This window comes from Sebastes umbrosus, chromosome 4 (assembly GCF_015220745.1).
Source record: "Sebastes umbrosus isolate fSebUmb1 chromosome 4, fSebUmb1.pri, whole genome shotgun sequence".
Classification (NCBI taxonomy): domain Eukaryota; kingdom Metazoa; phylum Chordata; class Actinopteri; order Perciformes; family Sebastidae; genus Sebastes; species Sebastes umbrosus.
Genome location: NC_051272.1, coordinates 21,420,557 through 21,434,531, shown reverse-complemented (window position 1 = coordinate 21,434,531; position 13,975 = coordinate 21,420,557). Strand labels below are relative to the sequence as shown.

The window sequence follows — 13,975 nt, the reverse complement described above, 5'->3', positions numbered from 1 at the left end:
GAGCTGTTGATCTGTGCAAAGTGTAGGATCTTGGCACAGGGTCTGGGGGGCTGCCCGGGCCAGCTGTTCTGCTCACTGTGAGGATGGCGGTGGGAGAGTGCCATGGAGCCAGATGTTGAAGGCCAAGAGTAGGAGGGCTCTGATCTGGCCTGTCACCTGTTTCTGCGCTCCTGCTGCTGGCTTGGCACTGCAATAATTACACGACTGGCTGTCTTGGAGCTACATGCACAGACCTGGAACGCTCATAATCACGCACCCTATGTGGGGCGGTGTGTGATCGAAGGTTGAGCAAATTCCTCTGCAAGCTTCGCAAACAAGAGATATTGTGGGACAGGGTTACATAAGACCAGATGCGCCCATCATGTCCATGAAATTGTCTGTACTGTGCGGCTGTTTAGTTATTAACAGAGTCTACACTAGAGGCATGTTAAATCAGCAAAATAAGCTACGGGTTGTCTGAGCTTATGATTCTAAAATTGGATATCAATTAGCATAATGTTTTTAAGATTATGCACTGTTCAGGTCAGCATGCTTGTGATCTAGTGTCTGCAGTTCACATGAAATCGAATGTAAAAGCACTTCTTGAGTGGACAGGTCAAGAGTCGCAGTAATGGATTGGTTTGAAGGGATGTGACAACAAGATACCTCTCTTGTGGATTGATGGCTTTATGGAGCAGAAATCAGTAATTATTTAATATATACTGTAGTATAAATGACTGTCATTTTTATTTTGAGTGTCCAACTTCTGAGCAGGAATTTTATGCATTATATATTGCCCTAAAAATACCAGCAGTGAAATTCACACTCACAGATAAAGGTCTTTCTTGGTTTATTCTGGGCAAAAAGACAAACACATTTCAGTGTCATCAGCGTTGGTGATGGTTTATAGCTTAAACGCTTGTCTTTTTTGCCCAGAATAAACACATTTTTAAGCTTTTATGTCTTTATAAAAAGCAGTTGCTAACAAGTGGCTAAATGACACTACTAAACATCATCACGCCGAAACGTCCGCCTTTCCAGCCTTGTTGTGTGTACTTGCTCTCATACAACCGTGGTGTAGTTCGTTTACAGCCGTTAGCTTTTTACTTCTGGCGATTGCATTCACACTTCACACTTTTACAAAAATCATAAAAGTGGTGTTCATTTGTGAAGATTATCCTACGAAACAAAACGTGTGAGTTATCAAACGTTTCTTTACCACAGAGTTTATTTTCTGCAATAAAATACCATTTGCTTTTTGTCGAGGGAACCTGTTCAATTTTACCTTCCTGGTTGGCCCACAAAAATGTCATCCCCTGCACCACTCTATAGTGTAAACTATTAAGTGTCTATAATATAGGAAGTAGTGAATGAGGGAGTGATTTTGGACATAGCCATATAAAATTGTGCGGTATTTGTAAGCATAAACTGAAAGCAAAAAATCGCATGTTATAGTAAGGGAAGTTTTGTGTTAATTAAAGATGTTCTGTTGCCTATCACGAGTTAGGATAATGGATGACTGAGTAAGTCAAGGCAGTAAGCATACTCTGTCAAAGTAATCTAGTGTAATTGCTGCTTTTAGTGTGCTGTTTGTCTCTTTATTTGAGATGCATTGTTAAGGCTGCTGCCTGTTCTGGTGAGTTCCACCTGAAGATTTAAATTCATGCTCCACCTGACACCAACAGAGGTGTGAGCAGGGTTTATTTAGTTGGATGTGTGACTGTTCGTTCACACGAACTAACACACAAGCTTTGCTTTAGCAACGTCATCCATAACCGCCAGGGATGCTTGGTGTGATTATGGAGCTAATGGGGCGGGCTTTGTCATCAGATGCTGGCCGTCTGTTAACATGCAGTCTATTCAGAGGCTGATTGAACATGTCTGTCTTCATCAGGGGAAATGCAATAATGAAATCAGGCCATATTGAGCTGAATTGGAGTTAATGCCAGGAGGAAAATATCTTAATAACTTCTCATCAGAACCACAATGTGCTGATTAGAGGTCGACCACTTGGTATGGAAATCAAATAACGCACAGCCCTCCTGTTTCTGCTTTCTGGCCTCAAGCGACATCCAGCCTTGGTCGTCAAACCTGAGCCACGAGTCTGACTGGTTCTTCCTCAGGGGTCCGGCAAACGTTATGTAAATCCTTCTGCTGTTTTCTGTGACCATTTTTCAAGTTACAACTCCAAGCCTGTCAGGAGTATATTTTTATGCCAAACCTTATTCAACCTGTCAAAAAAAAAATTCTCTTTTTGTGGTAGTAGTGAAAATAGATGGAGCTAGAAAAGAAAGCCTTCATGTTCTGCTTGACAGCTGTCAAAGATATTACCAAAGCATTAGAGGCATTCTGTGTCTCGTTGAATCAGCTTATAAGGCCACTGGTTTCCTCAAAGAAAAAGCAACTCATGATTTTTTTTGTGGGTATTACTAGCAAACAGCTGTTTCAGTTGACTGATTTTCCTCTTTTCTCAGAAGCATTACGTGTGTCCATGTGATCTGACTTTTTTATCCCCTATAAAGCATGACAGCAGTGTGCTGCTGGTTGCCAAAACAGCCCAAGGCAAAGGAGTTTTAGTATATTACTCAAAACAGGAAGAGGCAAAACATTATGTGTAACAGTGCCCTAGACTTGTTTGCGCAATATTGTAATTAAAGCTGCATTGTGTTTAAGTGAGTACCAATTAACCTTAATAAATGGCTAGTAATGATAAAATATAATTATAGCAAGGGTTTTTAACAATTTAGGTGACCACAATTATGTTGCTTTCCATCAGCAGTGGTGACAACACAAAATCATGTGACATGTGTTGCTGCTGTGACCCCTGATGAGATGAGTAACGTCCAAACGCACAACGCTGAGCTTTCACAATCTTGTGCATTACCAGGCAAATTGGCCGGCTTTCTATTACGGGCACAGCAAAGGTGTCGCTGGCATACTTGCGCGGTCAGAGCTCACCAACAGGACAGACACATGGTCCAGATAAATCACCTGTTTTTACGGGTGGTGCAGCAGTAAGCATGCAACTGTCGTGGCTCTTGTTCTGAATGACTCGTCAGCTGCTGCAGGGCGTCTCGGAGCTCGATGAGCTGCCACATCGCCAGGCTGTTTGTGGAAGCTCAGCAAAAGACTTCATCACTCCTGTCTGGGAGCACTCTGCCGGTTGTAGTAGGGAGCAGAGTTGGGCAGTATTGACAGAATCAGAAACAAATAATCACTCACTTACCCTCAGTGGTATCAAGTAGGGCTGTACCGAATGTCTTTTTTTTTACATTGGAAGTTTCTATTGACGTTTTCAAATGAAGCTTTGAATGTCTGATGTTATATTTTGTGTCATCACCCTAAAAAACAGAGAACATTTTTTTGTTTATGTTTTTGTAATTATGTAAATTTAATTTATGGTACTGTTACATTGCTGCTTGACTGCCTGTTAATACAGCAAACATTTTTCTGACCACAGTGAAAATGTTGTTTTTGAAAGGCTAAATGCCAACGAATATGGATTTGTTTTGAATTTTGGAAATTATTTATTATTATTATTATGCTATTATCCCTTTTTTTTATTTGACTCTTGGACTTTACAACACTCTGATGTTATTGGAAATGTTTGGATCACACGAGTCGGAAACAACGCAGCCACCACTGTAATCTTATTCTACAAATGGTATAATACTAATAATATTAGTGTAGCTAAATAGCCTTATCTACAGTTGAGCATAAATACAGAGTTTAAACAGAATGAATAGACATGGAAAAAACCTGCGCAGCATTTGAATATTGATTTAGAATTTGAATGTCAACATTATGAAAGAAGCTTCGAACTATTCGGTACAGCCCTAGTATCAAGCAATGCAGATAGCAGTGGTTATATTGCCTCAGGTTTTGAGATACGTCTGTCTTGAGATTTCTGGTGTCTCCCATAGACTGTATATAAGAAGTGGACGTAGTCACCGTTATGTCACCCATTAGTTTGTGGACTGACGTTTTGAAGCCTTGAGTTTGGCGTTTTGGCCGTCACCATCTTGTTTTTTTTGCAACCAGAAGTGACACAAGAGGGTGGACAAGTACAACCGAACGCTGAATAAGATATTTTTCGGTGACCAAAACGGTTATAATTAACCTTTTATGAACTGAAAACACACTGTGAAAGGGTTAAGGTTGTAAGACGAATACACAGACAACTCTGAAACCAGACAACGCTGTGGTAGCGACCTGTCAATCACAAGGTAGCCACGCCCTAAAGCATACCCTGCTTTATGGTCTATTTGACTCTAAATGGGACCATAATTTACTAAATGAACATCATGCTGTATTGAAGAAGACTTGAAACTAGCGATTGAGACCATAAACTCATGTTTACAATGTTTACTGAGGTAATAAATCTAGTGAGAAGTAGGGCCATTTTCTTCTTCTTCTCTACAATCAGACTTCTTTTTTGCAACCAGAGGAGTCGCCCCCTGCTTGCTATTAGAAAGAATGCAAGTTTAAGGCATTTAAGCATTGGCTTCACTTCTCAGGCCCGGATGTTGCCCACTGGGGTCACCTCAATACAAGAGAGGTGAATGAAATTTCAATTGAGGTGCTTAAATTTGAATTGTCTTTACTGAAATAAATTCCTGGTTACTCTGACATCACTGAACCCATTGTGAGCAGTCTTCATTGAAACTAATTCTTGTGAAGAAATAACTCCTGTGAAAACTGTTGACAGTGTTGTTTAAGGCGTATCCCAGCAGCTTTGTATTGGCGTAATGCCACTGCTGTATTGATATATCATTATGCAGCCTTAATGGCTTGACACTCTAGTTCCACTGATGGATACTACTTAATGTCATGAGGTGTCACTTAAAACTGATATGGCAGATACTGATCCTCGTAGGCAGCTGTCACCTTCTGGTAGCTAAGCTAAGCTAAAGGAGTGGTTCGACATTTTAAATGGCAATTATTTGGTTTCTTATCGAGAGTAAGAGAGGAGCTTGACTATTTCTTGGCCTTAGAGGTGCTGACAGAGGGATTTTGTAACATTGGACAGAGCCAGGCTAGCTGTTTCAAGTCTTTGTGCTAAGCTAACTGGCCACCTGCGTTAGCTTCAAATTTACCCTACAGATATGAGAGTGGTATCGATCTTCTCTGCAAGAAAGAGAAGCAAGAAATGTCTAACTATTTGTTAAGGCTAGCGCAGCAACTTGAAATGCTCTTCTATAATTTGATATTTTTTTACCTTCCTGTCTGTTCTTGCTCTTTTCTCTTTCCTCCAGTTTCAACTCAAGCGGTCAATACAGCTCTCAGTGTGACAGTGCTTACTGTCTGTGCTCCCTTCCACTTAAAATATACCGTAGTTCCACTTTGAGGCAGATGATTTGAATCAATGATTTTTATTACTTGAGTTATATAGATGTTTTTGCAGTAATTAAAACTGTCATTTTTGTTGGGGTGTTTAGGAAGGCCAAAGAATGTATTATTCCAGTTACATTTCTCTTCTTCTTAAGCTGAAGAGACAATGCACAGCTGCAGGGGGCATGTGCGTTTTACGAATGTTAAGGAGACAGCGTCAAAGGGAGTTGATTTTGAGCCGTCATGTTTTTTTGAAAGCTGTGACACAAATCCAGTTTTTCAAGTGAGGTTTGCTATTTCTACAGCGAGATTTCATCAAAGGGCCCTCAGCAAAATGGCGTCGGGAGTGCCACTGGCAAAACTGGATAAATGGTGTCACCCACCAGCGCTGTGGCCTTAGCAGACGTAGCCTTCGATGTGTTCCAAAGCATCTCTCTGACTTGGCCCATTGTGCTGTAGAGGAACGGTGAATAGTGTTCTCCAGCATGGGCGAACAATATGTGATTGTTCCCCCTGCTGTGGTGAAGAAGCTGTAGGTTACTCTCTGTACCATCGCCAAAGCGCCTGAGGAGGAGATGCACCGAAAAATCTCTGTCTGCTAACCAGTGATTTTTGTAGGTTTAGAGCTCTGCAGTGCTGTTTTCCTTTAGCTGTCGGAGCTGGTGGGAGGGGGGCACTCACCCCTTTTTTTTTGGTGGAGAGAGGCTTTTGTTTCACTGGAGCTTTTTTTCCTTACTGTTTATATGTCGTCATTCGAATGTATTGACAGCCTCCAGGAGAAAAAACATTCATACTGAGTTGTGGAGTTGGATTTCAGAAGAACAAGGACTGAAGTGTGATTTGTTAGCATGTCGTTTAGGTCCCTCAAGGAGTTTGGTGTTTCTGCAGAACGGCTGGGCTCAATTTGTAAGAGATGGATGGCTCGCGTCCAAAGGTCTGTTTGTGATATTGTTTTTACGTTAGGGTATCTTTTTGTCCTCTTTTTACAATGTTGTTTTAAGAATTTGGTACTGTGTGTGTGCGCCAGATATCTTTTGTACCATCTATTGTAGGGCTGGGACGATTCACCTATCTCCTGATTCGATACTATCACGATACTTGGGTGCCGATTCGATATTGTGATTCTACAAGTATTGTAATTCAATATTACAATTTATTGCCATTTTTGTAAAAAAAAATGTCACACTAGACCTTGGGAAAAAGTTGAATCATACACTTCTCGGGAGTTTTACTTTGGAAAATATCTAAATTAATATGGTAAAAATGTTTGATTTTCAGCATGTATGTAGCCTAAGATGTCCTGTAGTCAAATATATTGGTCATTGTCAGGCGTTATTTATTAATTTTTTCCCCAGCAACCCAAAAATCAAAGAATAAAGACATTTAATTTATAAGGGAGATGCAATGTTTTATACTTCTGGTTAATATAATCCAATCAATCTTATTTCCATATGTATTTTGTATATACAGTTCCCTTTGTTAACACCCTTTTTTTGAAAACCAGACATAGTCACACGTGTACATCCCCTAACTTCGCAAAGTCTGTCGCTAGCTCTGCCGCCAGTTCTTTTTATACCTCCATGGTCAGCTCCATCTGGGCCGTTTGAATGCATTTAACGTAAATGTCAGTATATGGGTGCTCTACAGTTGTAGCGTCAGGCAATTTGACCATGGAGATGCGAGTGGACGGCTGGCTTGACCGCGCGTTACCGAAATACGGTTACGCTTCCTGTCCCTGACAGAGTTAGCATGCAGCTTTAGCCGTGATGTCTAGCTCTGCTTTTTCTGTCAATGTATGAAGCCCAAAGTGTTTCCATACTTTACTGTATGTGTAGTGTTTACCACTTTACATTTAAAATGTGAGGATTCAAGTCATAGCCACGCGGACCCTCCGCTGTTTTATACTTCCTCGTTGTGGCCAGCTGCGTTTTGTTTTGGTTGACGGATACAGAACGGATATGACGTAACGTAATAACATTAAAAGTGGTAACTTCCTTCCAGCTCTGCATAGCTCTGCATTGATTCTGGCATTGAAAAATCTATATAAAAATCGCGATACATACGTTCTTTTCTTTTTCTTTCCCACCCCAAATCTATTGTGTTGTACTCATGGCCTTTTTTGATCCTCTACGGTACTACATGGTGTTTTGGTATTGATGCTTTATGCTTAACATGATTTCTCTGCCTCGACACCCGTGGGTGGCTATGGCCCCGGCCTCATTCCTGGTTTCCAGCACCTCTGCACTTGTCAGGAAATGTTTGTGTGTGTGAGTGAGACAGAGGTGCTGTAGTCGTAGGTACACTGGTGGGTATTGATTCTCTGTCCCTAAGGCTCGACTCAAAAGGAAAATGGCACGATTTAGTGCTTCACTCATCTCCATCATTGCTCTACTACCCCCGAACACCCAGATTGTTACTCGATATGTTGTTGACTATGCAATTCAGAGTTGTTGCACCATCCATTATTGTAAACAATATATTGTTTCACCATCTACTTCAGTCTACACATGTTAAATAGTCACATTGCAAAGGATTTAATGCTCTATAAACCATTTAACTCCTTGGTAGTAAATTTGAAATTTATAAAAACTGTCAAAGCACATTAAGATTAGTTATGAAAACCCAAAGACACAAACTCTAGCCCATCTAATGAGTCAAAATATAGCCTGATTTCATTATGTTTAGGTTACTGGTTTCACATATACAGTCTGCCTTAGGGCTGCACAATTAATCAAAATGTTATCGAAATAGCAATATGGCCTACTGCGATTTTCAGATCGCAGTATTTGATAAAATTGCAATATTTGTTAAAGGCAAAATGTATGTCAAAGAACCATTTAAAATAAATATTGTGGTGCTGCGGAGATGTCCTGGCCTACACGTCATATTCACAGACTTTATATACCATCTTTGTTTGGTACAGATCCCTGTAAAAACAAATCACACCGTAATCATTTTAATGTTTTTCAATGAAAATGAGAATAATGATGTAAAAATTATCACTCCCTCTAATATCGCCAATCATATTGCAATTTCAATATCAGTCAAAATAATTGCCTGCCTGCAAAGTGACCATAACCAATTATTCTCCGAGCAGGTTGATTAGCAAACAAGAATCTCGTTAAAACGGTCAAATAATTAATGAGAAAAGTTGTATCAACATTGGAAGTATTTGGGTTTTGAAAAGGATATTTGGAGCTGTATTTATCTCTTATTAAAATGACGTAATTTGTTTAACTGATTGTGTATATTGCTTAAATCTGAAATGTTACTACTCTTACCGTCCATTAAGAATCACAATTGGTTAAAGATGGCTATGAAACTGCCTTCCAAAACAATTTGTTTTATGGTTTTGATTTAGCTGTTTTAGGAGACAACCACATTGTAAATCTCTCCAACAAAAAATTAGAACAGCACGTTACTAACAAAGTACTTGGCAGTGTGTGGCAGCAACAATACAGTTTGTTAAAATGGATTGGGTGATTAACAAATAAATGTTGTTTTTAGTGTGATAACAGATTTCTTTTTTTTCTCTCAGCAACGGCAACGGCAGCAAGATGAACGGGTCGCTGGAGCAGTTGGACCAGCCGGATCCAGACTCCATCAAGATGTTTGTGGGCCAGATCCCGCGGGCTTGGTCAGAAACAGAACTAAAAGAGCTTTTTGAGCCCTTCGGAGCTGTGCACCAGATCAACATCCTCCGTGATCGCACCCAGAATCCCCCTCAGAGCAAAGGTACGGTCGAAGCACAACATTATTTTTGTGATCGTTTGTTCTACCATGCCACAGAGGTTGTTGAATGCTAGATTATTAAAATTTAGATTATTTTTTTTATAGTGTTGAGTTAGTTCATATTAAAGCTGGGAAAGGCAACTTCAGGCCTCCCTCCAAAGCTAATGCTGGAGGGCAAGTCCAGGAGACAGCATTGGGGAGAGGAGCGCATTGTCATCGCTAACCATATCCAACTACCTCATGTATTAACAATTTGTTATATCAGGATAAACCCCTTGAGATGTATCCTCTTGTTTTCAATGGGGTCCCAAAAAAAACCTCAAAAACAAGTGGAAAACAGAACAGTATATGACAGAATGTTATATAACCCAACAATGACAAAACAAACAACAAATAACAAACTAAATAACTGAGAGGGGGGAAAAGAAAGAAAAGAGTACGACCTTAGACTAGACACATGAATAATGATCAATCTCTAAATAGAGAGAAGAACCGTGATGCATTACTGAAAACATTGGCAATCTGTTTTAAGATGCGAAAACAAAACATTTTTAAATAAGTGAAATGATGACAGAGAAGGGATAACTTATTACAATCAGAAGAAGCCCGAAACATAAAAACTGTTTTACCAACTTCTTTAGATACAAAGGGGACTACAAAGAGGATCTGATCAGAGCGTCTTAGTGAATAATTTGACATATAAGCAATTATGATAGTTAAAGTTAATGCATTTAAAAATAAATTGGTGAAATTGACATCTTATATCGAGAGGGAGCCACTGGAGTGTGTCTAACTATTGTGCAATGGTGTGTAAATAAAACAAAACAAAAAGAACAACCTAGTATAAATCTGCAGAATCTGTTATATGTAGCATTGAGGGAGATCAATTTAAGGGCATTTTGGTTCTGATAATGTAAGAAAACACCTAACATTATCATAATGAACATAAACAACAAACATGGCTATTGTTGCTACAGCTGTTAATAAGTGCACGTAGGCAGACGGGTAGGTAGGCCGTCCAATCAGTTCAGGATATTTGATTTATTGATAGCTGTTGGGATGTAATGAAAATTTCTACAAATGCTTCTGAAATAAATTGCTTACCCTAGCTTTAACCAATTAACACGAAATACACTGCTTACAATTGATAATCTGTTATTTCATACAGTTTCCTGCCTCTTACCATTTCATATTATAGGAAGATGAGGTGTTGGTATGTAGGCAGATTTAAGACATTTTAGGGTCTCGTAACTTGGCATTGAGCGTTGATATTCTTTACATATTATAGAGTAAATTATCTGTTTCATTTAAAACATAAATTAACAATTAATTTTATTATTTAAATGGTTACCACCTTATTAAATTGGCACATCTAAAGATTGGTTGGTTACCTTCCAAAGCACAGAGAAACGTAGACTTTTATATGGCCGCCGTTGTCCTCTACCTGTATTTGCCTAGCTTTTTGTGGTCAAGCACTTTAAACAAAACCCTGTTATTGCCACGTCATCTACCATCACATTTCAGCACAACCCCCTCAGGCAGTGCACAGCATTGCTTGTCTGCACACGCAATGCAGCTGTGTTAGTGCTTGCAGATGAGATGATTCAATAGTCTTTTGTTTCAGGGTTAAAAAGTAGCACCTTTTTTTCATAACCCTGCATTATAGGAATATTCTTTTTTTTTCGTTTACTTTGCCGTGCTGGCTTAAAAGCAGCATTGTACGAAGGAAGTGTTACTCAACTGCTATTTTCCATTAAGACATCTATCGATGCGCTCACCTTAGAAATGGTGCTTGAGTTGAGCGATTCAGTTTAGGTTCCAATTAGAGGAGACGGTGAAGTGGAAGCCTGCTGTCTGCAGAGAGCTGCAAAGTGCTACTGCAAGTGCTCAGTCTCCCGTAACTAACTGCAGGTGAATAAAGTAAGCGACAGTTTCCCTGATGTAACTGTCCTGGGTTTATGACATCACCCGAATTTCAATTCCCTTGATGGTTGGGTGACTCACGATGGCTAAAGGCACTAATCCACTGTGGGGTTTTAATATGGTGGGACCCTGTTTGATGCTGGACTCTGTATCGAAATGGAGCCTGTTTTGGGCCACCAGTGGTTTCATGGCCCTGACACACCAAGCCGGACCAAGGACTCCAGCCAACTGGTATTTTTTGAGGTCGTATTGGCATTATTCAACCTGTATAAGCCGCCGTTCCACTGATTGAGTCTGTAAAATCGTTGGTGGAGGCAGTTTGAGAGAGTGTTGCCTGACTGGCTGTTAAGCCAAGTGAATCGGTGATTTTACCCATTTAGCACAGTCTATCTTTATTTTTTGCCTCCGCCCTTTCTACTTTTACAAGTGAAAGACATGCTGATAACACTGCAGCTACTTGGAGACAGACATCTTGCCTTTCTGGCGCTTATACTCTCCCTCTTTGTCTTTTTTCCAGCATTCATTCTAACAGTCGTGCAGCAATGAATCATAACATGACAACACTGTGTTGTCTGTGTTTCCTTTTTAAATGATTAGCACTAGGGATGTCACGGTGAGGAAATTTTCCCACTGGTTAATAAACTTGTGACACCGGTGTTATCGATTACACCAGACATTTTACAATAAAAGATGAAGTTCAATATGTAGAGCGCTTACTTTGATATTTAACGTTGCATGGCTGTGTGTGTTGGCCTTTCTGGTCCAGCTTTTGCTGCAAGGCCGCAGATTTCCACCCAGCGCCGCTGCCCCGTGCACACCGGCTGTGACCGCTCCGTTCTCCACACGGCGATTGCCTCATTAGCATTATGGTTCCCTTATAGCCTTGGGTTTAAATCTGAAATATTGCCAAATAGGCGCTCTTGCTTTTCGCTTTGACACTAAATCCTCCGCCATCGTCTTGTCTGTCAACTCTCGTGACGTCCCGTGTGTGAAATCTGACTCCTACCCCTACTACTCCTCCTCTGTGCTGAGACTCCGTACGGAGCAGACACTTTCACTATCAGATCGTAGCGTCTGTCATCCCACTATGTGTTGATAACACGGCGCTGATATGCGAAAATTAACTAAACTGGTTTTATTTCTATAAAGAAAGCAAAACGACACTGAGGGCAGTGGGCAAGTAATGTTGGTACGCCAATGGTATGGCTAAACACCGTGTAACACTGACTATCACGGCAAGTCTAGTTAGCAGTATAATTTGCTTCATGGAATATGCAAAAAGAAACCTAGATTTAGATCTCGATTTTAGTTCCCAGGGCTCCTCACTTCACTGTGACTATTTGGTCAAAAGGAGCCTTTAGTGTGTCAGGTTCCTAATGGCAAAACAACATGTGACCAGGACAGCACTTGATTCACATGATCTTTTTTTAAAAAGATATACACACTTCTAATGTGATCAAATAATCCTGAGTGTGTTTAAAGGTATACCAGAAAATCTCCAGGGTGCTTATTATTCTGTGTGTATATATAGATATACAGCCAACAAACAGTGTGCAGTTCATTGGGAGGCTGAAGAGTTCAAAGCCCCCTTTTTTTTACCCCAACACTCCCCTGTTCTGTGTGGAGTGTCAGCTGTGATGGCCTATTGACATGTTAATGCAATGTTAATGTATTCTAATAGATAATCTGGCCTGATCACAGCGGTCGTTGGCTCACTCTGCCTGTGTGAGGTGAATATGTTGCAGCGGCAACCCCACGCCCATCACTTTCACTGCCATCCTCCTTTCCCAGTAGTCCTACTCCTACTGGGAGAAGTGGGTGCAGTTTTATCAAAGCACGACGGCCTGATGATATCAGGCTTATGTTTATTTGCATAGCAGATAATGCACCCTTCGCCCCCTTCCTCGGTCATCAATCTTGCTTTTGTTTGATTTGTTCGCAGAAATTGCTGTAATCCCACTTCCATTTTGGTTGTTTACTTTGCCACGGATCTATTGAGGAGCCATCAGATTTGCGCGTTTTTTAGGTCACGACTACCGCAGGTCATGAAAAAATCATCTGATAACTATCGCGCCTCTCTGGATGGTTTATTTAGCTCCAGTAAATCGAAGGCAGGGCTAAGCAGCAGAGAAAGAGAGAGCTCAGCTGGTTGAGAGAGAGCGAGAGAGAGCGACAGAGAGAGAGAGAAGAGAGCAGCTCGATGCATATTAGAGTTCAACAGCCCTCCCCGCGGCCTGGGAGCTCCAGTAACAGCATAATACACACTATGTAGGTCAGAGACGCTGCAGTGCTCCACTTCCCCAGCCCAGTGAAACTGACAGGCTGGAACGCCACTGGCGGTCTGCTGGGACGGAAGGATGAGAGGCTTTTTTTTTTTCCCTCCCCCGCTCTTCTTTTCTTCATCCCCCTCCCCCACCTCCTCTCTCCTCCCATGATTCCTCTTCCTTGCTCTCCTCTTGTCTCTTTGTGCTGTTTTCATGCCTCCTGTATGTATGTTTGTATGCGATTCTTATGTAACGCACCACCACACTCTCCGATGTGTTGGTACTGTGCCCTGGCATGCCCGGGTTGCGTTGACCTGCGGATTTTGCATCAGCGCCTCCTGACAGCTATCTAACCCTGTGGTCATCTCTATGGCCATGTCACACAACAGCCTTCAACTGTCTCATTACTCCAGTGTCCTCGCTGCGAGCTCCTACATGAGTACACCATCCAACGGTTGGCGCTAAGAATATCCTGTCACATGTTTGAAACATGTGATACACAGAGAACATACACTCGTCCGTTTAGCTGCTCTGCAGCAGTCGTGGTATTACATTTACTGTCTGTATGCGCTGCGTTTTTAATGCTGTTTTTGTCTCCTTCCCCCCGCCCATTGTTTGTCCCTGTTTTTCTCTCTCTGCAGGATGCTGTTTTGTAACTTTTTATACAAGAAAAGCTGCACTGGAGGCCCAGAATGCACTGCACAACATAAAGACTTTAAGTGGGGTGAGTAAGCACAGTACGGGCT

General features: G+C 41.1%; 1 protein-coding gene across 7 annotated transcripts in view; it reads left to right on the top strand.

The window, feature by feature from the left end:
* The window catches only part of LOC119486585 (CUGBP Elav-like family member 2), a 40,794-nt gene that overhangs the window by 7,231 nt on the left and 19,588 nt on the right, over nucleotides 1-13,975 (top strand). For 6 of the 7 annotated variants that reach the window (XR_005206559.1, XM_037766788.1, XM_037766787.1 and 3 more), the window contains exons 2-3: nucleotides 8,849-9,045; nucleotides 13,871-13,953. Coding sequence is in view for 6 of the 7 variants with exons in the window: in XM_037766788.1 (XP_037622716.1) it covers nucleotides 8,849-9,045; nucleotides 13,871-13,953 (280 nt within the window). In the remaining variant the exon portion in view is untranslated. Of the gene's footprint in view, nucleotides 1-6,054; nucleotides 6,245-8,848; nucleotides 9,046-13,870; nucleotides 13,954-13,975 lie in introns of those variants that run through there. The other variant, XM_037766785.1, reaches the window with a different exon arrangement.